Source organism: Piliocolobus tephrosceles, chromosome 14, assembly GCF_002776525.5.
Source record: "Piliocolobus tephrosceles isolate RC106 chromosome 14, ASM277652v3, whole genome shotgun sequence".
NCBI lineage: Eukaryota > Metazoa > Chordata > Mammalia > Primates > Cercopithecidae > Piliocolobus > Piliocolobus tephrosceles.
The window spans coordinates 15,550,272-15,575,657 of NC_045447.1; the positions used below are offsets into that span (position 1 = coordinate 15,550,272).

The 25,386-nt window shown below is 37.4% G+C and overlaps 2 protein-coding genes across 9 annotated transcripts in view; both read right to left on the minus strand.

Annotated features, from left to right (window-relative positions):
- Window positions 1-25,386, minus strand: part of RABGAP1 (RAB GTPase activating protein 1) — a 190,437-nt gene that overhangs the window by 54,059 nt on the left and 110,992 nt on the right. The gene's annotated exons all lie outside the window — the stretch shown is intronic.
- On the minus strand, window positions 21,799-23,815 carry GPR21 (G protein-coupled receptor 21). Its single transcript, XM_023217209.1, has 2 exons — window positions 23,716-23,815; window positions 21,799-23,285 (listed from the first exon to the last, which is right to left on the minus strand). Exon 2 carries the CDS (start codon window positions 22,887-22,889, stop codon window positions 21,840-21,842), a length of 1,050 nt encoding a protein of 349 aa, XP_023072977.1. The 5' UTR covers window positions 22,890-23,285; window positions 23,716-23,815; the 3' UTR covers window positions 21,799-21,839.

Here is a 25,386-nt window from a genome sequence, read left to right on the forward strand (position 1 = left end):
CACCAAGCGGACCCAATAGACATCTACAGAACTCTCCACCCCAAATCAACAGAATATACATTCTTCTCAGCACATCACACTTATTCCAAAATTGACCACATAATTGGAAGTAAAGCACTCCTTAGCAAATGTAAAAGAACAGAAATTATAACAAACTGTCTCTCAGACCACAGTGCAATCAAACTAGAACTCAGGACTAAGAAACTCAATCAAAACCGCTCAACTACATGGAAACTGAACAACCTGCTCCTGAATGACTACTGGGTACATAACGAAATGAAAGCAGAAATAAAGATGTTCTTTGAAACCAATGAGAACAAAGATACAACATACCAGAATCTCTGGGACACATTTAAAGCAGTGGGTAGAGGGAAATTTATAGCACTAAATGCCCACAAGAGAAAGCTGGAAAGATCTAAAATTGACACTCTAACATCACAATTAAAAGAACTGGAGAAGCAACAGCAAACACATTCAAAAGCTAGCAGAAGGCAAGAATTAACTAAGATCAGAGAAGAACTGAAGGAGATAGAGACACAAAAAACCCTCCAAAAAAATCAATGAATCCAGGAGTTGGTTTTTTGAAAAGATCAACAAAATTGACAGACCGCCAGCAAGACTAATAAAGAAGAAAAGAGAGAAGAATCAAATAGACGCAATAAAAAATGATAAAGGGGATATCACCACGGACCCCACAGAAATACAAACTACCATCAGAGAATACTATAAACACCTCTACACAAATCAACTAGAAAATCTAGAAGAAATGGATAATTTCCTGGACACTTACACTCTTCCAAGACTAAACCAGGAAGAAGTTGAATCCCTGAATAGACCAATAGCAGCCTCTGAAATTGAGGCAACAATTAATAGCCTATCCACCAAAAAAAGCCCAGGACCAGATGGATTCACAGCTGAATTCTACCAGAGGTACAAGGAGGAGCTGGTACCATTCCTTCTGAAACTATTCCAATCAATAGAAAAAGAGGGAATCCTCCCTAACTCATTTTATGAGGCCAACATCATCCTGATACCAAAGCCTGGCAGAGACACAACAAAAAAAGAGAATTTTAGACCAATCTCCCTGATGAACATCGATGCAAAAATCCTCAATAAAATACTGGCAAACCGGATTCAGCAGCACGTCAAAAAGCTTATCCACCATGATCAAGTGGGCTTCATCCCTGGGATGCAAGGCTGGTTCAACATTCGCAAATCAATAAACGTAATCCAGCATATAAACAGAACCAAAGACAAGAACCACATGATTATCTCAATAGATGCAGAAAGGGCTTTTGACAAAATTCAACAGCCCTTCATGCTAAAAACGCTCAATAAATTTGGTATTGATGGAAGGTACCTCAAAATAATAAGAGCTATTTATGACAAACCCACAGCCAATATCATACTGAATGGGCAAAAACTGGAAAAATTCCCTTTGAAAACTGGCACAAGACAGGGATGCCCTCTCTCACCACTCCTATTCAACATAGTGTTGGAAGTTCTGGCTAGGGCAATCAGGCAAGAGAAAGAAATCAAGGGTATTCAGTTAGGAAAAGAAGAAGTCAAATTGTCCCTGTTTGCAGATGACGTGATTGTATACTTAGAAAACCCCATCGTCTCAGCCCAAAACCTTCTTGAGCTGATAAGCAACTTCAGCAAAGTCTCAGGATACAAAATTAATGTGCAAAAATCACAAGCATTCTTATACACCAGTAACAGACAAGCAGAGAGCCAAATCAGGAATGAACTTCCATTCACAATTGCTTCAAAGAGAATAAAATACCTAGGAATCCAACTTACAAGGGATGTCAAGGACCTCTTCAAGGAGAACTACAAACCACTGCTCAGTGAAATCAAAGAGGACACAAACAAATGGAAGAACATACCATGCTCATGGATAGGAAGAATCAATATCGTGAAAATGGCCATACTGCCCAAGGTAATTTATAGATTCAATGCCATCCCCATCAAGCTACCAATGAGTTTCTTCACAGAATTGGAAAAAACTGCTTTAAAGTTCATACAGAACCAAAAAAGAGCCCGCATTGCCAAGACAATCCTAAGTGAAAAGAACAAAGCTGGAGGCATCACGCTACCTGACTTCAAACTATACTACAAGGCTACAGTAACCAAAACAGCATGGTACTGGTACCAAAACAGAGATATAGACCAATGGAACAGAACAGAGTCCTCAGAAGTAATACCACACATCTACAGCCATCTGATCTTTGACAAACCTGAGAGAAACAAGAAATGGGGAAAGGATTCCCTATTTAATAAATGGTGCTGGGAAAATTGGCTAGCCATAAGTAGAAAGCTGAAACTGGATCCTTTCCTTACTCCTTATACGAAGATTAATTCAAGATGGATTAGAGTCTTAAATGTTAGACCTATTACCATAAAAACCCTAGAAGAAAACCTAGGTAGTACCATTCAGGACATAGGCATGGGCAAGGACTTCATGTCTAAAACATCAAAAGCAACGGCAGCAAAAGCCAAAATTGACAAATGGGATCTAATTAAACTAAAGAGCTTCTGCACAGCAAAAGAAACTACCATCAGAGTGAACAGGCAACCTACAGAATGGGAGAAAATTTTTGCAATCTACTCATCTGACAAAGGGCTAATATCCAGAACCTACAAAGAACTCAAACAAATTCACAAGAAAAAAACAAACAACTCCATCAAAAAGTGGGCAAAGGATATGAACAGACATTTCTCAAAAGAAGACATTCATACAGCCAACAGACACATGAAAAAGTGCTCATCATCACTCGCCATCAGAGAAACGCAAATCAAAACCACAATGAGATACCATCTCACACCAGTTAGAATGGCAATCATTAAAAAGTCAGGAAACAACAGGTGCTGGAGAGGATGTGGAGAAATAGGAACACTTTTACACTGTTGGTGGGATTGTAAACTAGTTCAACCATTATGGAAAACAGTATGGCATTTCCTCAAGGATCTAGAACTAGATGTACCATATGACCCAGCCATCCCACTACTGGGTATATACCCAAAGGATTATAAATCATGCTGCTATAAAGACACATGCACACGTATGTTTATTGCGGCACTATTCACAATAGCAAAGACTTGGAATCAACCCAAATGTCCATCAGTGACAGACTGGATTAAGAAAATGTGGCACATATACACCACAGAACACTATGCAGCCATAAAAAAGGATGAGTTTGCGTCCTTTGTAGGGACATGGATGCAGCTGGAAACCATCATTCTTAGCAAACTATCACAAGAACAGAAAACCAAACACCGCATGTTCTCAGTCATAGGTGGGAACTGAACAATGAGATCACTTGGACTCGGGAAGGGGAACATCACACATCGGGGCCTATCATGGGGAGGGGGAGGGGGGAGGCATTGCATTGCGAGTTATACCTGATATAAATGACGAATTGATGGGTGCTGATGAGTTGATGGGTGCAGCACACCAACATGGCACAAGTATACATATGTAACAAACCTGCACATTATGCACATGTACCCTAGAACTTAAAGTATAATAAAAAAATAAAAATAAAAATAAAAAATAAATGTACCATAAATACAAGGTGATAATAAGAGTTAATAACAGAGTATATGGGAATTCTTTGTACTATTTTTACAGTATTTCTGTAAATCTAAAACTGTTCTTAAAAATAAAGTTTATTAAAAGCAAAAAGGTATTACCTCCTTATTCTACAATATGGAAATTCAGACTTAAGAGAAATTAAGCCACCCAACTTCACACACCAGAACTTATTAAAGCACTCAATAAAATGCTGGACTAAATTTGTGCAATAAAATTGGTGTAATGAACATTGTGGATATATGCTCAATAGTAATCACAGGTAGGCTCTGTTCTTGTGATTTATTTGCAGGTGATTTCTTTCTTGTCCCCAATTATGATGATCTTTGAGTGTGTACAATAATACAGTGGTGAAGCTCTATTACTTTCTTAAATTTGAAGGCTCTCCTAAAATAGATTATGCAGATAAAAATCTAAGGAAATAGTAACATTTGGGCTGTTTTCTTCTCCCTATCTTGGTTTTAAAAGTCTTCCATTAGTTAAAACCACAGTGGTACCACATTCTGCAATCTTTCTGGATGACTATTTTTATACCTTACTGTGAGAATTGGCTCACTGGGTAATTTCTCAGGATCAACAAGGTACTGGGAACTGTAGGAAACCCTTTAAATACACACCCTTTTGTAAACTCAAGTTGAAAAATAGAAAGCTAAGAATGGCAGGAAGAAAAAGAAAGTACCCAAACAAAGAAAACGCAGTGGAAGGCTGCCATGAGAAATAACCAGCATAGGGAAAATTATTATTTCCAAAGCAGCTTGTTGCCCAAAGAAAAAGTTAGTTCTTCTTAAGACCAACCCAGAATGTCACAGATGCTTTATTAAATGCCATCATGTAATATTTAAGAAAACAGAATAAAACAAAAACAACGCCAAAACCCACTCCAATACATTATACCATGTCCTATCTTTACAATACACTTCACAGGAATAAAGTAACAATTTTTGGTTAATTTTCTTTTTAAAAAGTCAGCTACTGCTTATCAGAAGTCATTTTAAAGACTAAGTTTTTAAAATTCCCTAAACAGATGGGATAAAAACTCAAAAGAAGGAAAATGAAATTGAAAGTGTGCTATGCTTAATATAAAATAAATGAGGACCAAAAATATCTCGGGGGTAAAATAATTCTCTCCTAATTACATAGCACTCACGTAATTTGTCATTTCATTTCATATGTTTGGAAGTAGAACTGAGCAAAATAAAGAATGAGAATAAGACTGTTAAGCCTATGAAAACAGATTTCTTATGTTTGGGCAAAACCAAGATGGTCCTACAAAAGTCTGCAAAATCTGGAAATATTATTTCAATTGGTCATGTCACATCTCAAGTACTTCCAATTTGATAGAGCCAAGAAAAGTGACAAAGAAAAACAGTGACATTATTTTGTCTCTTAATTGCTTTGTCTTTTAAAATTAAGTACTGAACCCATCTAAGGAATGCCTCACAAGAATTATGACAAAACAAAAACAAGGTGTGTATAGTATTCTTAGTCTAAGATTTAATAAATAGACTTATGGGTTTCTATAAATTCTCTGACTTTGTATGCAAAGTTTTTTGTTTCATTTTCCTTTGTTTTTGAGACAGAGTTGCACTCTTTTGCCCAGGCTGGAGTGCAGAGGCGTGATGTTGGCTCACTGCAACCTCCACCTCCCAGGTTCAAGAGTTTTTCCTGCCTCAGACTCCCAAGTAGCTGGGATTACAGGCGCGCACCATCATGCCCAGCTAATTTTTTTTTTGGTAGAGATGGGGTTTCGCTATGTTGGCCAGGCTGTTCTCGAACTCCTAGCCTCAAGTATCTGCTCACCTCAGCCTCCCAAAGTGCTGGGATTACAGGCGTGGGCCACGGCGCCTGGCCTGTATGCAAAGTTTTGTGAGCATTTTTCTCAGAGGAGTGCTCAGGGTTTTAAACATGTTCACTAGAACTTAATTAAGCTTCATGAAGAGAGAGATTTCTGTTTTGTTCATGTATATCTCTAAGCCCAGAGAAGAGTATCTGACACACAGTAGGCACCTGATAAAAACTTATTGAATAAATTAATTCTCAAAAGGATATAAGACACATAATAAGGTTCAGAGCCACTTATCTAAAAGATCTAAAAGAAATTTTCTATTGCCAGATGTGCTTTCACAGACCTAAAAATAATTATTTAAGTAACAACATGTAGGTCTCTCTTAACCACCCTTTGAGGTGGGTTCTATTATCTCCCCCACTTGACAGATGAGGAAAAAGGTTAAATCGCTTGGTTAGAAAGTGGGAAGCTAGCTCTGGAACCCAACTGGTCTGGTTTCCTAGCTCACCTTCCTAACCCAAATGAACGTATTGTAAAAGTGAAAATATGCTCTTATCAGTATTGTGTTGGAGTTATAATTTCTAATATATTTTTTAAAATGCTTTTCTCGTGGCCAGGCAAGGTGGCTCACACCTGTTATCCCAGCACTTTGGAAGGCTGAGACGGGCAGATCACCAGGTCAGGAGATTGAGACCATCCTGGCTAACACAGTGAAATCCCGTCTCTACTAATAATACAAAAAAAAAAAAAAAAAAAAAAAAAAAAATTAGCCGGGCGTGGTGGCAGGTGCCTGTAGTCCCAGCTACTCGGGAGGCTGAGGCAGGAGAATGGCAAGAACCCGAGAGGCGGAGCGGAGCTTGCAGTGAGCCGAGATTGGGCCACTGCACTCCATCCTGGGCAACAGGGTGAGACTCCGTCTCAAAAAAAGATAATAATAAAATAAAATGCTTTTCTCTTCTAGACTCATAACTAAAATTGGTATGACACAGACTTCGAAAATGAAGTTTTCTTTTTACTAATTTGAACATGCTTCCTTGTATGAAGGCCGCTGTTTATGAAAAACAGAAATAACTAAGGCCCTAGTAACATGTAGCCAGAGAAATATATGACATTCTTAAACATAAAACCAAAATGAGGCCAGGCACGGTGGCTCATGCCTGTAATATCAGCACTTTGGGAGGCCAAGGAGGACAGATCACCTGAGGTTGGGAGTTTGAGACCAGCCTGATCAACAAGGAGAAACCCCATCTCCACTAAAAATACAAAATTAGCCGGGTGTGGTGGCACATGCCTGTAATCCCAGCAACTCGGGAGGCTGAGGCAGGAGAAACACTTAAATCCGGGAGGCAAAGGTTGCAGTGGGCCAAGATTGTGCCATTGCACTCCCGCCTGGGCAGTAAGAGCAAAACTCCACCTCAAAAAAAAAAAAAAAAGGTGAATACAATCTCAATATGTGGCTCCACTGTAACTTATTCGAAGAAAAGGCACAGTCGCTAAATGCTAGGGGGCATATATCTTAACCATTTCACGTCTTTAAAAAAAAAAAGAGTATTCTTTTAAATGTTCTGAGTTTTATTCTTTAAGGCTGACCACTGGATAGATATATTTTTGGATCACAATATCTTGGCCTTTCACAGAACTACCTTCACTAAGTTGTGGTATCAGCATGTTCTAAGACCCTGTCAAAAAAAAGAAAACAAACAAAAAAAGAGACCCTGCTACTGAAACTTTGTATTTCATGGTGGTGAGGACATCTCCTACTTTACTCAGTGTCCCCATCAAAAAACGGTTTCTCCTAAAAAATTATGCATATTTTTCCCCATGGAAATGATCCAATATTCATTTTTGCTTTGGCCTCCAGGAAGCTCAGAAACAAATCTGCAGCTCAATCTTACATAATAAAGGACCTCATAGCCTGTACATCAGTAAGGAGTTATAGTGTATTTGTATCAAACAAATTAAAGCCTCTCAAAGTCAATTACACAGTCAAATCAGTAAGAATTTTAGAAATAAGTATCGATTGGTGGGCTCACTTAACACTGACAATACAAAAACATCTTCATCTTAATTTAGCTCTGAACAATGCAATTATATAGAAGAAATTTTTACTTGTCCCTACATGTCTAGCAACATTCCCTTTAAGTCAGTATTTTCAACTAGGTACCATGGGACCTCTCTGTCCTGAGGTGCTATATTCTTCCACACCAAACAAAAAGCAGGGATTTTAGTGGAAGTTGGATTTGTGTGTACACATTGCTTTGAATATCTGGCGATTTGCTCTTGAAGGCAAAAACCATACTTACAGTAAAACTGCCACTGATTAACAATTAATAACAATTCAAAACCAAAAAGAAATAGTAAACTGATCTCTATACATTTAAATACATGACATATTGTTTAAGTATTCAGTAATTAATGCTTCAAAATTTCTACTCCAAAGCTCCAACACATCACACAGAGCAGACTGGAATTAGATACCCATGAACATGGAGGTAACTAAAGGCATTTCAGAATCTGGTCACAATTGTGTGGAGACTGGAGTTGGACTTTTGACAGAGAATGTAGACGATGGACTTTAGGTGCTCTACTTAGATCACAATGCACCAACAGAACACAAACTCTAGGGCCAGACTGTTCTGTCTCTGGATACTGCCTCTCCCAGTTACTAATTTGTGTGACCTTGGGCAAGTCATTTAACTAATCTGAACCTTAACATCCCTATCTATAAAATCTATGCAATGGTCCCCACCTCACAGTTTATGAGAAGCAAATGAAACACTGCATGGAAAGCTGGTGGCTTAAGGCCTGGTGTATCAGAAGTAGCTCTTTCTCACCAGACTTGATATTTATGATGCTGGCATATTTCCAACCTTGGGAGAGAAGCCAAGGGACAAAATCTGTATTTGGCAACTTTTCCTGTTTGCGAGTTAGTGCCCTGTGGGGAATCTGCCATTAGACAGTACACAATTCAGAAATCTCCTGAATGTTATGAACATCACATTTTAACCAAATGAAATTATAAAGAAATCAGGTGGCAGAAAAACTGATACTTGAAATATAAGTGATACAATAAGAGTATTTTGTTTATAGCCTATGAACCATACTAACAAAAACACTGTAGAGCTCAACATTAAATACCTTTTCTGATTATCTTTTCTCTTCCAAAATCATTTCTCAGAGGCAAAAATCCATCTAGGTTTCTCTATTATCATTGTCTAATTTAGTAATGAGTTCATTCATTTCAAGAAAAATAATATAAGCATTCCAAATGACTCTACTCTCTTTACTCTCTTTTCCCTCCAAACAACTTACTCCAAACATACAAAACAACAACAACAACAAAACATCATATGCTGTAATCATTGAACTGTCACAGAGCCTTTACTACACCAGACTCAATAAGCTGGTTCTAGAAATGTTTGCCAAATAAGCTCCTCTAACTTTAACATATACTTTAGAATATTAGCTGAATGATTATATAAGTATTATGTTTAATCTAAACCATACAATGTAATAGAAAAGGAGATGACTTCCTCAGAAAAGACGGTTCTTTATTTAATAAAATATTGTACTGCTATCACATTGTTTCAATCCAAATATGGCATTATAGTGCCATTCTAAAAATAAATCTAAGTCCCATGTGATATGCAGCCTTTTAGCTATGTTCATTTCCTTTTAGGGCTCAAGTTTCCCACAGGAAAATCATTCAATGTTTGGCAAAACGGTCCCAAATCATGTATAGATAAGGCATAAATGCTAACTGCACTGTCAACCTTTCCCTGGTTTGCTATTGTTGATTCTCCTTCACAGCAATCCATCATGGAGAGGCCCAAGAAGCAGGAAATACTCAAGTACTGTTACCTGACAAAAGTGAACACACAAAATATCATTTTGATTAAAGAAGTGGTGATGGTCAAAGGGGGAAGGTAATTTACGGGTGAACTAAGACATAAAATTATTATATGCAAAGTCATATTCCAAACAAATGTTTCTGATAACCGTGATGAACTTCCAAATACTTACTTCATTGTATTATTACCAAGTAAACTGCGTATCAAATGCTCTCTTAGTATACAGTTTAATACGTACTATACTGTTTGGCTTGTACTACTTCTTTAAAGATTTTGTAAAGCATTATATGCTATGGATAAAATCTTCTCAAAATCACCTGCTAATAACATACAACACACAGACACAGAGGACCAAGTCTCGTATTCCTCAAGCTATATTTTTACATAATCAAATCAATGGATTAAATTATTTCCAGGAAAATGCTTATAAATGCTTCAAAATGCTTAACAAATACTCAGTTTTACTTTACAAACTTAACTTCTTCTGAAATAAGTCTCAAATCAGAGATTTAAATGTGCCTATCGAGTAGCAAAAATATACAGCAACTAACTGGGCAAGATGGTTCACGCCTGTAATCCTAGCACTTTGGGAGGCCAAGGTGGATGGATCACCTGAGGTCAGGAGTTTGAGACCAGCCTGGCCAACGTGGTGAAACCCCATCTCTACTAAGAATACAAAATTAGCTGGGCGTGGTGATGCACACCTGTAACCCCAGCTTCTCAGGAGGCTGAGGCAGGAGAATCGCTTGAACCTGGGAGGCGGAGGTTTGCAGAGAGCCGAGATCACGCCATTGCACTCCAGCCTGGACAGCAAGAGCAAGACTCCATCTCAAAAAAAAAAAAAAAAAACCAGCAGCTGTAAAATGGCTAGATATATTTAATTCTATGGAAGTTTCTTGCTCTTATAACAATTCACAAATACTAAATGAAAAATCTGTTTGAATGGTACTGGTCATGCAACAGCAGCAGCGAACTGCTGTACTGCATTAAGAATTCCGTAAGAGGTCTGCATTCACACACATATTCAAAGGTTATAGATATATACTCTGAGTTTCAACTTTTATTTTAATTTTGAATTTTTATACAGCTTTCAGGCAAAAATATTTTCGAGCTCAACATATAAGAAAAATCAAATTGAAGATTTTAATTTTTCTATGGAAGAATCTTAATAGGAATCAAAAAACAACACTTAAAAGCTATCTTATTTTAGAATTAAAGTATAAAGCTATAAGTAAACCAGATCTTTTCCTATGAACTTAAAAACTTAAAACTTACCAGCACATAGGAAATAATTCCAAAGTATATTAGTATCTAGGTAGTAATGCCTTAAAGAACTCTCCTAGAATTAAACTCTTTATATTTTTCTATTTAAAATTCTTGAGAAACAGCTACTTTAAAAGTTACTAGACAACATATGATCTTCCATTTTAGTTAAGCAAAAACTTTACCCTTCAATCTTACTAACAGTACAATTACAAATACCAATGAAGGAATTCTTGAAATACCCATTTATTTTTTACCTCCTCGAACAAACATTTCTGAGGTTGTTACTAGTGATCAAGAGAACATTTTGATTAGTATTGAAAAAAAAATCTTAATTCGTTTGGCTGAAAGTACCAACGGAAAGACAATTCTTTGATTTTACTTAACACAAACCAAAATCTGAACAGTTTCCTTGTTTTTCCAAACCTGCTGGAAACTCCTATTTTCTAAGCACCTGACAAATATTGAATAACCCTTTGGACTTATTCTAGTGGAATGACTGAGTCTAAAGGAGGTTTAATACCTGGATTCTAGCCCTAATTCTGCAAATAATTAACTCTGTCACTATTCTGGGTCTCTCTTTCCCTGTCTGTGAAAGCAGACAGTCCAGATTAAGACTGCTAAGGGATCTTCTAAGCTCTGTCACTTGAGGATTCTATATTTATGTCATTCATTTTCTCAGAAGTCTGAAGTCTACCTCCAATTCCTAATTAGAATTAAATTCCTTAGCCATGTATTCCAGACCAGCTATCACCAGTTTATCTTTCTGAATTTATTCTCCCTTCTGTCTCAACTTAAAACTTCTGCTTCATCCATACTACCCTATTCACAAGACAGCTGCACCAGCTAACATGTACTGAGTGCTTACTGCATGCCAAGCACTATGCTAAGAGTTTCACATGTATTAGCTCATTTAATCTTTACAATACTTACACGAGACAGTGTTATTAGTTAAGACAACTGAGACTAAGAACGATTATGTACTTTGCCCCAGGTCCAGTCTCCTTATTCCTTAAGTATATAAACAGCCCCCCTTCAGCAGGCCTTTTAAGCTTAAAATAGGAGCTGCCAAAATTGTATTTTCTGCCTAAGACCAACTCATTTTTAAAGTTTGGTTAAAGTGACCCCTCTTTACCGCTTCAGCCTCAAATTTCCTTTCCACCTCCTAAAGTATTTAAAATTCCTACTGTAAACCCCAATGACTTATTATTCCCTTGAAGTACCTCCAAGTATTGTATGTGTATCTTAATGTCCGAGATTTGTAGAGGACTAACCCTACTGCAAAACGTATTATAAAAGCAGGACGAAATATATAAAACATCAGTTAAAGAACTGAAGCTAACTGTCAAGGCAGTACTTAAGGGATTTACCATCCCTAAGAGAAGAAAGCACACCAGGCCACTCCATATTCACCCGAGGCCTTTCCTCTGATGGTATGTGCCAATCTGCAGGACCTGGAAGTCACTGGGAGATTCTGACCTCTCTGTGGCAAAGAAATAATAGCTGAAATCTTTTACTGAGATTCTACAATGCCCCCAAGTACAATTTTACATACTTTAGATGTGATAGTACCTATTTTCACAATAATTCTAATGAGGTAGTATTATCCCATTTTGCAGAGTAGAAAACCAAAGGCCAAAGACTCCAAAAATCCATGCTCTTTTCACTACCTTCGTCTTTATCTCAGAGGAAAAAAATTATCCAATGGTATGAAGTAATCACAGTAACAACTTTAAAAGCCTTACTTTTTTTTTTTTTTTTTTTTTTTTTTTGAGAGACAGAGTCTTGCTTTGTCGCCCAGGCTGGAGTGCAGTGGCTGGATCTCAGCTCAATGCAACCTCCGCCTCCCGGGTTCATGCCATTCTCCTGCCTCAGCCTCCCAAGTAGCTGGGGCCACAGGTGCCGGCCACCTCACCCAGCTAATTTTTTGTATTTTTAGTAGAGACGGGGTTTCACCGTGTTAGCCAGGATGGTCTCGATCTCTTGACCTCATGATCCGCCCATCTCGGCCTCCCAAAGTGCTGGGATTACAGGCTTGAGCCACCGCGCCCGGCCTAAAAGCCTTACTATTAACATAATATGCATCTGATCTTAAACCAACTGCTATAATACTGGTGTCATCTTCATTCAAAGATGAAGATCCTTCTAACATTCAGACAGATTAAGATTACCTAATTAACTGTCAGAACTACAATCTACATTTTGTTTTAACTTTATTTCCAGTGTTTATAGGCTACAATACACATCCTCAGGATTGTAAAATGATGTTAATGATATACAATGTTAACAAAACTTAAGTAGGAATGATTTAGATTTCTACGAATACATATCACGAAGAAGGGGAACTTTTATAAATGAAAAAAGGTTTTAGTCTGATTCAGTTCCCCAGGGGCTTTAAAGACAGAGACCCACAAATGGCCTTCTTAAACTTTATTTTTTGGTCTAGCTAAAAATAAATGGCTTTGGCAGTGGAGGTTTTCTCCGTTTTTCTGGAAGAAATTTCCGAAATAAATAATGCTATTTAAATGCTATAACTTTTGTCTTTCTCCCCAAAATATTGCCTTAACAATTCAACTCAGTATTTGCTGAAAGCTGATAGACACAGAATTTAAAACTTTACTTTGAAAATATGATTACTTTTATATTTTGCTCAAAGCCAATTCAGTCGTTTTGTAACAAGCCAACAAATCTTAAGTGACTACACTCATAATAATTTCTTGTAAAGATAGGCTTTTGACTTTGCAAAGGGCTTTCTCATGTCATATATTGTTTGTTAAATTGTAGATCACTTCATTACGGTCTTTAGTCTATTGATCCTTTGGGTTCCTTTAATTCTGTCCAGCTGGATACTTTATGAAATCTCATTCAAGGAGGGGGTCTGGTGTGAGGAGAGGAATCAGACTATAGAAATTCTACTCTACCCTGAGACTAGCCCATCTCTTACGCTGCCTTCTAAGGAAATCTATTTAACATGCACTTCCTTGCCTTTGAACACTACATGACATTTTGCATTCCTCTCATCATTTCATAATACCATGTCTTGTATTATGAATACTCATGTACCACCACACACTCATTATATACATACGCACACACACGCACGCACACACACATACACACACACACACGTGTTTTCCTATATTCCTTCCCACGATGTCAAAGAAGGATGCATTCCAGCACCTTCTGTCTTCTCTTGGTAAAAAACAAAATAACAAAATCTGAAAAGTTCCAAACAGACACCTATGGAGGCGTAGTGATATAGTAGACTGGAAACCAAAAAGGTCTTAAAGCCCTAAAACTCCATTCCCACAATTGGAAAAGAGGGACAGTATTAACTTTGCCTATATTTCTAGGGTGATTAAATGAGACAATTAATAGGAAATGGCTTTATAAAGAGCCATAGGTAAAATAGTGCTATTATGCCCCCATTTACTATTTCAGTAATATTCTAAACCTGGGCCTCCTTTCCGATTTCCCTTTACTTCTGTTGAAATACATCTCTCTTTTCCTAAATGTGGTCTATGCTTTTCATAGAAAACAATACACCTACATAAGTGAAAAGGTCAAACAGTACAAAGCTTACACTGAAATTCCCTTCACTCCTCATACCCTATTCCTTAGAGGCAACCATTTTCATCTCCTTTTTTTAAAAGCTGTTTGTTTTTAATTCATATTTCTGAATAAAATGCTTAAGTTGCTATTTTCTGAGTTTTTCCACTTTAGACATCAGTTTCAGAGTTTACAGTGTGGAAGATGCTACTGTAGTTCTGTTATACCCACCCTCCTTCCCCTCACCCCCCAAACACTTTCCTTCCCCTCATCCTATCAACATAGTGTTGCTATCATTTTTGGCTAAACACCAAACTATACACAGCAACACATAACTGAACCAGAGTATATCATGATCTTATTTCCTTTCTTCAATTTTCTATTTTTTTCAGAAGTTATTAATTGTTACCTATCTTTTTCTTTTCCTTGGTTTTCTATGTATGTATCACCAATTCTTCCCCTAAGAATCTCACAAAACTAAATTCTTCTCACCAGGGTGAAAATTCCAACTATATTTTCCTAGAGACATACCACCTACTGCCTTCTTTCTTCCTGCTCCTATTCACACTGGCTGCTCTTTAGTTCTCCTGCATAGTTGCTTTCCTTCCTGTGGGAATTCTTTTCACCATCCTCCCGTGTCAGAGACCCTGTTTCCTGGATTCTGTATCTCTTTCTTGATTTCCTCCCTCATTCTGGAGAAGCACATCCTTCAGTAACTTCCCAAGAAAGTATGTAAGGCAGGTGAATATTTTGTGATTTTGCAGATCTCAAAATGAGTTTAGTTTACCCTCACACTTGAATGACAGTTTGCACATAAAATTGTGGGTTGGAAATCACTTCTCCTCAAAATTTTGAAGCTATTACCCTTTATCTTCTAGCTTTACTGTGGCAAAAAGTCCTCTGCTACTCAAATCCCTATACTTTGTATGTTTAGACTCCACCATCCACACCCTACCCCATTCAAGAAGCTTTTAGGAATTTTTATCCCCATTGTTCTGAAATTTTATAACAATTTGCCATCATGTGAATCTTTTTATTACACTGAAATGGGCCTTTTCATTATGAAAACACATATCTTTCCACACTGGAAAATTTTCTTGTGGTATTTAATAATTTCTTTCTTTCTTTTCCTCTATTCTGTTTCTGAAGATCCTGTTAGTCAGCTATTGGGTTTCCCTGATTAAGCCTCCAATTGTTTTGCTTTTTCACCTATTTTCTCTCTCTCTTTTTGTTTCACTATCTGGCCTAGTTCATTTTCTAGTCTGCTTACTAATAAAAACTAAAAAAAATCTTATTATACTTTAAATTGCAAGAGTTCTTTCTTGTTCTCTTCCTATTCATTTTTACTGCACTTTGTTCTCCTCTCCTTTAATGGATGCAAAATAGTATCTGAGAATGTTAGAGTTGGGGGTTTTTTTTTTTTGGTTGTTTTCTTCAGTGACCTACATTCTTTCTGTTTCTTCTGATTTCTGTCATTTGCTTGACTGTTTTGGGCTCTGTACTTTATGTGAGAACTTTTTCTCAAGAGTGCAGTTATCTCTGGCTGTTAATATTAAAAGGGAAGCAATAAAAACCTGTGAGCTCTGCGTGCATGGGTGGGATGTGTTGATTGATGGGCATTACCTTAAAGTGACTGGGCAGGGAATGTGGCTATTTTGTTTGTGAGCCCTCAAATGTCCATCCCCAGAATACACTCCTCTCATATCCTGCTTAGAACATTCTGAGAGTGTAGTGTGGCAAGGGGGCTGATTATTTAACATACAGACTTTCTTATAGCAGTCATGTTTGCAACAAAACACATTTAGTTTCATTCTCAGCTATGCCTGGCATCTAGCGTGGTTCAGCTTTTCCAAAGAGTAAATCTCCCATCTTCTGCTGCAATGGTGAAAACTAGTTGCCTGCTTGGGATGGGGATTCAGGTGGGATGGGGCAGAGGAGTAAGGGGTGATGATGTCTAAATATTCCTTGTATAAACTTTCTATCAATTATTCTGTTTTTCGGCTTCTAACAATTCTTGTTTTTCAGTCTCTATGCTTATAGGGACATCTTAGGAATCCAATTCCCAAGTAGTTACTGTGGTCAACAGACAAATCAGTCTGTTTCTTTTTGCTCCTCTTCCTCCTTTGACTTTAGGAAGCAGCTCTGTTGATTCTGCTGAGTCAGTTACTACTTGTCCACTGGATTTCCATATTCCAAAACTCTGATGGCATCACTGTCTGCCATCAGCTCTGTTCTCCATCTTTTTGTCCATAGTATACCTTTGCTATTCTTTATAGTGGAATTAACAGAAATATGCATATTCAATTCAATCTGCTATATTTAGCAGGAGGTCTGTCATATGTTTCCAAAGCCTAGGCTTATATAATGGTACAGAACACAAGCTTTAGAGTCAAAGAATTGGATTTGATTCGTAACACTTACAATATATGTAACCTTAGAAGCTTCTTAACCTGTCTAAGCCTATGTTTTCTCACCTATAAAATAGGAAAATTAAAAATAACTACCTGATCAGTTGCTGTGAAAATTAAATGTAGAATGTAAGAAAAAATTAATGTAAGAATATAGGTTTTGGAGTCAGGAGTCCTGGGTTGGAATCCCAGATCTTCCACTTATAAGCTGTCTGACTCTGGCAACTCAAAATCTGTTTCATCTGTATAATGGGGTTAATAATAGTCAGTAGCTCCTACAGTGTTGGAAGTATTAACATAAAGTTTATAAAATTCTCCTGAAACGAGTCTCAATTACATTTATATTACTGCTCATATTTCTTATCCTTAGAATTACACACGTACATACGTGCCCATCCCATGGCACGGCTGAGTCAAGTTGAATTCCAACTCCTCTGCAAAAGCAATGTGATATACTAGAAAAGGGCAACGGATTAGGAAGCATGAAGTCTGGGTATTACCATAAATAGATAACCCAGTGGCCACTGGGCTGGTTTCTCATCTGCAAAATAACAGAATCAGACCAAATGATTTCTAAGGTTCTTTCCAACTCATCTGCCTCTCCCTGACTCCTTTGCTAGACATGATCTGACATGAATATCACAACCCTAATTATCTGATATTATTAATTTTTATAGTGAGTGTCACGTATTTTGCTTTTCTAACTAGGAACTACATGAAAACTTAAGATGAGCTGCTCCCCCAAACTAATGTAAAGAATAAAGATGTGTTCTGAATAATAAAAAATCATAAAACTAGTATGTTTTATGATAAAAGATAAGGCTGGGGATATAAAATCACCTTAAAGAGAAAGAATGAGTTGCAGGCTTGCACACTACTAAGACTTGCAAGGAATTTGACTAAAAGACAAGTAACAGAAGAAGTTAATTGAACCAAGGAAATACTGTAATATGTCAATGAGAAGGTAGGATAGTCAATAATGGAAGCAGGGATGATTTATCTTTTACTATTATCCCAATAACATTCACATTACAGAACCATGTTCTGAGATTCCATTCCCACCAAACAACCTTCTGAATATGGTTTGGCTTCCCATAAACATCTGCTAATTGAGAAGACTGCTCTGAATTACCAGCATCTATTTCTTAAACTAATAAAGTGATATGATTTTATACACCAGCATCATATGATTGCACCCCACAAAAAACAATGCTGTGGGGGTGGCCCACCAGGAAGCCTTGGTACATTCTTCCAGATAAAGTAGAAAACGGTGAGGCTTCCTGGAAGACAGATAATCACAGAATTTTTACACATGAAACATCTAAAGACTGTATAGTTCTACAAGAAAGAAATGATCCTTCTTTGATCCCTCTCTGAGGCTAGTTATACTACCTGGCACACAGCAGAATTTGCTAGACAAGTGCTTCTTGATTGCTTCTTAAACTTTCCCTAAAAGTCACTGCTCTTACATAATACAATTTTCCATACCCTATGGCAGTATCAAGGAAATACTTCTTTCTGGATATATCACCAATAGTGTGGTAAGAAAAGGAAGGAAGAAGGAAAGACAGAACCAGAAAACTGGGAAAGGCTGAAAGGGAGACAAAGCAATAACACATAGAAAGTTTCTTTCACCAAGGATTTCTATAGTTCCTTTGGCCTTGTGACCTATTTTACAGAGCTTTATCTGGATCCAGAGCCAAGAAGGTGTGATCCAGCTCCATACTTCCTAATCCATTCTGTGAAAAACTGGCAATTTGAAAGCACTGCCTGAAGCTCTCTGGGCTGAAGCTACAGAGTTTCCAGGAGTAAAGTTATCCAAGCATAGAGAGGACTCAAATTACCACATTAATCTCTTGATACCAAAAAGAGATATTATTTATTATTTAAAATCTAAGTGTGGGGGAACACATCATGATGTATGATGTGTAGACATGTAGAAGAATGGCAGATACAAATAACAGTAATCATTTTTATTTGCAAAGCACTTTACAATTTACAAAGTACTTTCACATCTATTATCTAACTCAAGCCTCAAACTAACCCTATGAGGTATGAAGGGATCAGTATCTCCTTTTAGGAGAAATTAAGCATTTAGAGAAGTGACTTGCCCTCATTTACAAAACTACTTAATTAGAAACAGAAGCCTACATTTTTTTACTCTCAGTTCCAACTTCATTTTTACTATATGATGCCCTTTTGTCATGCAAATTTTGAAGAAAGGCCAAATGACTCATTTACAGTCATAAGAAATGTCCACAATATTTCCAAGGTCTGCAACATAATATTAATAATATATAATTTTAATATAAATACTTATAGTTTTTCTTCAACCTGAAATGAAAAAAATTACACAAAAATCAACACACAAAATGATTTACAAGGACAAAAAATCTCAATGCCACAATTCTCCCATTCTTAAATTTCCCAAAATTTGCTCATATAACAATAAATTCTGGCTTGCTGATAATTTCACCAACCACTTATGAAACAAAAACATAGTCAGTGAAATTAAGACAATTCCTATACCAAGTCACCATGCAGATTTTCCAAACAAACCTGAAAAGCTGAGGAAACCCTCCTAGAAACCACTCTACCCTCTGGGCCATCTGGGAGTTTGTAACCCTGTTGCTTCATTTTCAAGTTCAAGGAGATGGGCAATGCATTTATGGTATAAAAATTCAAGTTTTCCCAATCCTTAAAATACTGAGACCATTATTCAAGTAAAAAGGAAAAGCCATTATAAAAGGTTTGAAAAGAATTTATCCAGTAATAAAGCTTAAAGAAAACCTTTTCCAAAATGGAATTCTGAGTAAGAGTCAACAGGCCCATAAAAAAATGCAAATATCCAATCTAGTGTTAAGATAATGCTCTCACTAAAGTAGAGCACACTAGTCCATCTGTAATTGCTTTTCTACTCTAAGAAGGGGGGAAATACACTTTCACTGAAATCACTGCATTAAAAAATACAACTAGTTTACAAATATAACATTAGTATAAGCCTACTTTAAAATTTACTATGACATAATTTCAACATAATCACCAAAAGTATGCTTCCTCTGATACCAGTCACATGCCATATAAAGTTAAATGAGTTATCCTGTCAACACCATGGTAACTGATTCTAAAAATACACTTTTTTTTGAAATCAGACTGGTATTTGAACTAAATGTCATGAAATGTTGCATTAAATATGCCAGGATGAAAAGATCAGTTAAATATTAACTTTCCAAACACATCACACAGAAAACACCCCCAGTCACTGAAGAAGACATTACTGTGTCCAGGAGCACCTCCTCTCTCCCAACACATACACACACAACAAAATAAGATCAAAAATACTGATTTAACATCAATTTTTCAACAAACATTAAGTGTTTAAAATCGCCATATTTTCTAAACTAAAAATGCATAAGCAAACTGCAAATGTGAACAGGTTACATTCTCTAACATATATGAAAAAAAGTAAATTTTGTTTTTTTAGATCTGTACCACTTAAAGGGGAAATGTTTACAATACAATCATTTTTCAGAATCCAACAGAAAAGGTTTCCCATTTGAAATGGCAAGCCATTTCTAACATAACTTGGAATTTCAGTATGAGTTCTAAATTTTGAAACAACTTAGAATAAAATTTGCTAACACTAAACATAAAGAGCAAGCAAGCTTTTGGGAAAAATCCAGAATCTGAAGTTTGAATGTTTATATAATGCTTAGTCACTTAAAATAAAAAAGTTTAAATAGAACACAACTGAGGTTAAAATCAAGTTGATGTCTAAAGCCTAAAATCCTAAGAATACTGGCATCATGATGGAAAACCAAAGCTTATCTGCCTGCTTTATAATTATCCATGTCCTTTCTTGGATTCAGAAACCCACTTTAACCCATGTTCCCTGGGTTTCTTCCATCTTCCATCTCACTGAACACCATTGTCGCATTCAGATTACAACCTCTAGCCAAAGGCAGAGATCAGGTAAGTCCCCTGAAGATTTCCAAAACATTAAAACCAGCAGAAAAGTAGAGGAAATACTTTCGTGCCTGGAGCTGCTGGAATTCCTTCTCTCCTTTTAGAAAAATAAACCTCTTGCTCTAAAGATCATCACTTTTAAGAACAAACATCACTACTACATACAAACACATAACTCAATAATAATTCCACGGAAGAATAGTAAAATCCTATAGGTTTGCTGGTACTTTGGCAGGGGGAAAAAAAAAGACTATTAAGAACTGTATGCCAAAGGATTTTTTCCAGAAGGAGAATAGCAATAAGAGACTTAAGAGTTTCCCCTTCCCCTCTTCAAATGTGGATTCCTTAGCATTAACTGAAAGAATACTTTTCAAAAATAACTAATTGATTCCATTTAACCACAAAGAAAATGTCTCAGCTCCCTTGTATTTTAAAAAAACAATCAGTATACTACGGTATACTTTCTGACTCAGTTGCTTATGACAGATACCCTTCTCCCTGATGTTCTAATATTTCGGAAGTCTTTGAATAGAAAGAACAGACAATATTAAAGACACATTTTTGTACATAGTCACTATTATAAAATGTACAGCCAACAGCCATCACTGAATTATTTTTTAGCTTAAACACATTTTGCTGTAAAAGATAAATCTAACAATTCAGATATTCTAAATATAGACATAACACAAAGGCATAGGCAAAAATACTACAACATGATCACTTCTATGCACACATATCTTTAGATCTCTGTGAAGTATGGCACAAAAAGTAGCGCAGTTTTTCATAAACTGTATAATTTGATTGCACTTTTGCTTCATGGTTCACTGTAAAATTCTAAAATTAGTGTTTATGTGTTCACATTATTCACCCTACTGAGAATTCTCTCGAGAATAAAACACAGAACATTTGGCTTTCTAAATGACAGTGTTGAAACTTGCAGTGCAGTTACGCTTTGGCATACATAAAAAGTAATTTCTAGAACCTTTTAATTTATATTTTACTATTCCCTGTTAGAAGAAATCAATTGCACATGAAGCCTAAATAGCTGGAAAAAACCCAGAAAGTGACAAGAAAATGATGACTTTTTAAAATGCTGGCGCTTTTCACACTCAGGTTCAGTCATGCCAGCTGGAAAGAGGTGTTAGATATGGCTTTATTCATTCTAAATCTGAGAACTGTTAGTCATTTCCAAGACATTTCAAAAATTGAAAGCAACAGCAATTTGTCTTCATGATCTTAAGTCTTCTAATTCAAAAGCACTTTTGAAAACCATTTCTACAAACTTAAAAGGTATCCGTACGAGTAATTTGCATGCTATTGCTTAGAGTCAAAGTATTCTGTCTCAGATTTCCTAGTGAATGAGGAATACTTAGAGATAAAACACACACACACACACAGGGGAACCCCGTAACTGAGCCACTTCAGATACGACATCCATTAAGAGGGCCTTTGCTTCTAACTGTGTAAGGGTCGTTGGCTGTAGTCTGACTTGCACAAGAAGTACATACAGCCCCTGAGAGGCGCTTTAGTCCTCTTTGGAATACACTGTTGGAGAGACTATAAATGACACAGTTGCAGAAACTGTTACTAATAGCAAGCCAGGTGGTCAAGAAGGATGCGAAGCGGTTGCTGTGGCCAGTGGAGCTTTCCAACAAGAAGTAGATGATATATGGCAACCAGAGGATGTAAAATACACTAGTGATTCGAAACAGGACCATAGCATAGCGCTTATCAGGACAGGCCTGCACTTCCCCAGTCTCCCCACTCTGGCTGCTGAAGCGGGCTTGCCTTTCGCTGATTTCTTTTGTGTGCTGTTGACAGATGCGGAAGATGTTGAAATAGGTGAAGCAGACAATAAGGGCTGCTGGGGCATATAACATCATCACGATGAACAGGGTGAAGTAGGAGTCAGTGTGCCAGGATTCCGCACACCACTGAAACACATCTCCATGATATCCAGGTTTGCCCCAGTGGAAAAAGGAAGGCAGGAAGACCAGGGTCGAGTATAGCCAAATCAGGAAAATACACAGGCGTAGTCTCCAGGGTGTAACCAGAGTATTATAGGTTAAAGGTTTAGTAATGGCAATGTATCTATCAATGCTGATACAAGCCAGAGAAGCCATGGAGACACTCTTCAGAACTGATACTACGAAACCAAATATCTGGCAAGTCAAGGACTCCTCTACTGGAAGGGGGTGATGGAGGAGTGATAAAGAAGGGACCAGGCAGCTCACCCCAACAAAAAGGTCAGCATATGCCATAGTCTGGATAAAATAACTTGTAGTGTGATGGTTCAACAAAGGTGCACAGTGAAATACAAAAATCACAATGATGTTGCCAGAAATAATCAATACAGTTAGAAAGACAATAATCAATACTTCCAAAAGGCAAAAATCGACAGTTTCCAAATAGCCAAATGCCAAGAGGCAAAAAGGGTGGCTGCTCTGATTACCATCCAAGGTGGAGTTCATCTTGAGCTCAGGAGTGATCTGTCACTTCATGCTGCCGCTTGGCTGCTGCCAACAGTTCAAAGAAGCAGCTGCTGTCATCGCGGTCAGCTTTGCATGTGTGTAATAATGCCAGAGGAGCCTTAGTCCCCAAGCTCCCGACGCTGCTGCTCTGGTGCATTGCCTGCAGTGCAATTCCCCTTTAAATCCTTCCTGGAATAAGGAGAGCCAGCAGTAGTTGTCTGGCCAGTCCCAGACGCGGCCATAGCGCCAGGTTCATCATACACATAGCACCAGGGGAGCAACGTAAACTCTGGGGACAACGTCTTCAGGCCAAGTGAGGGTAGGGGGAAAGGGTAGAAGAGAAGGGAAGAAGATTAGGAGCTTCAGCAGGAGTTGTAATGAGTCTCCTCTGAACAGCTGATAGAAGAAAAGGAGAGAGCATTTTACATTTCACATCCAATGCCCTAATCAAAGAACCTGGCTAGCTCAGGCTGGCATCATCCCTCCCACTCCACCCCTACTAGCACCACTATTCATGGCTACCCTCAATAGCACCCCACATAACTGATCTGTACTGTATAGAGGAGCAGCAGCAACATCAAGCTTTCAAGATCAGCATAAAACAAAACCAATCACAGTCAGATTAATTTACCCCCATTTCCTTTCATTTGAGACTTGGGGGAAAAAAGGAATTTGCTTATAATATTTATGAAAACCTTTCACTACAATTACCACTAATAAAAATAGCCAAAATAATTTACTTTCTGCATTGATTCCAATATAATATTTTGCCTCTTTGAAAACATTTCAACAGAATTTGCTGTTTAGTTCAATTTCAGAATGTTACCTGTAATTCTGCATGCTGCAATCCAAACAAAAGCCACAATACATCCTTAACAGAAAGCCTTGCAAAGCAGGAATGTGCTTCAACTCGCGTACTGCAGAACTGAGACACGGAGGGAGGGGATAAAGGAGTAGGAGGGGAAACAGGGAGAAGAAGGGGCTTGGGAAAAGGAAGAAAGGGGGAGGGGAAAGAAAACGCCTGTATGTGCACACACTCTGGAATCTTTAGCAACTAATTGGAATTCATCGTCAGAGAGGTGCCCCCTGATTTCCAGATTGCACAGTGTGGGGAATGGCTTGCTATGCCTGCAGTGCCTCATTTGAAAGCTGTTTCCTCGTCTGTCTGGAATCCCCCTTTTAGTAGATAAGCAGAATTCAGGCTGCTAGCAAGGAGAAGGGGCAGTAACAGAACAGGGCGTCAGGAGTTAGACTGAAACACACTGCCAGAGGGGTAATTCCTATTTTCTCATGGCATTTTCCCAAAGAACAAAGAGCAATATTAAAGAAAGGAAGTATATTAATTTCCTTTAAGTGTATGGCATATGGCAACTGACAATCATAATTCAGCTGCACAAGAAGTTCTAGCTAAAAGGCTATTCACCATTAATTTTGTCTCTCATAATTCACTGAATATTGGCCAAGAAACTTTAAAATCACTTTTTCAAGAGAAAAATAAAGTATCTCCCATTCTGAATACTACAGAAATAGCACAGAGAAATTACATTGTTCCCATATTTGACACTACCCTATAGTTTCGAGATACATTTCTTGCTTCTAATTTGCTGAGCAGTATACAAGAATACAAACAAAAGATAGAAAAGTAAATGTACCTTCTTCTACTCAGGCATGGATATTACAGGAGGTTTCATGGTACAAATAAGCCTTTGTATCTTAGAATATACAATCTTGTTTCTGCCTATTTAAAACAATGCAACCTGGGATTATATTGTGGTTTTCCTAGTAATGTCATAAATGATGACAATTTTCAGGTAACAGAGTTGGGTGCTATGAAAATGTGTAATTTTAGTATCTTTATTTAGAAGGATTAATTGAAAGTATCCAGCAGAGTAAAGACAATAAACAAATGTTGTAATGTGAAAGCTTTCCAAGAGGTAGGCAACTGAGTAAAATGTGTGATCCAACTTTCATTTTTAATTCATTTTATGCACATGCTTTCTTATTACAGACAAATGGCCACCCATAATCAGAATGCAATGAATTACATTTTAAATCTGAAGCAGCAGCAGTTGTCTGGCCAGTCCCAGGCGCGGCCATGGCCCCAAAATAAAAAACCTATTTAACCATAATCCTGATAGTAATATCTGACAGGTCTTATTGGGAAACAGAGCAAAGTGTGTGGCACAGTAAAAAGACCAATAACATCGAAGGAACACTAATCAAGTTCAAATTTTTGCTCTAAAATAACTTACCCTCTCTTAAGCCTCTGTTTCATCATTTGTAAAATGAGAACCACACTCCATACTTCACAGGGTTGTTGAGAAATAAAGTATATACAAAAGGCTTACCAACACCTAGCACAGAGAGGGTATATAACTTTACTTACTTTCTGCTCCTACAACTAAAATAGCCTTCCTAAAGAGCCAGTGTTTTCCTGCCAATCATGTTGAAAATGTTAAGGCTGGGCTCCTCTGAATCCTGAAGGGCCTGCTCTTAC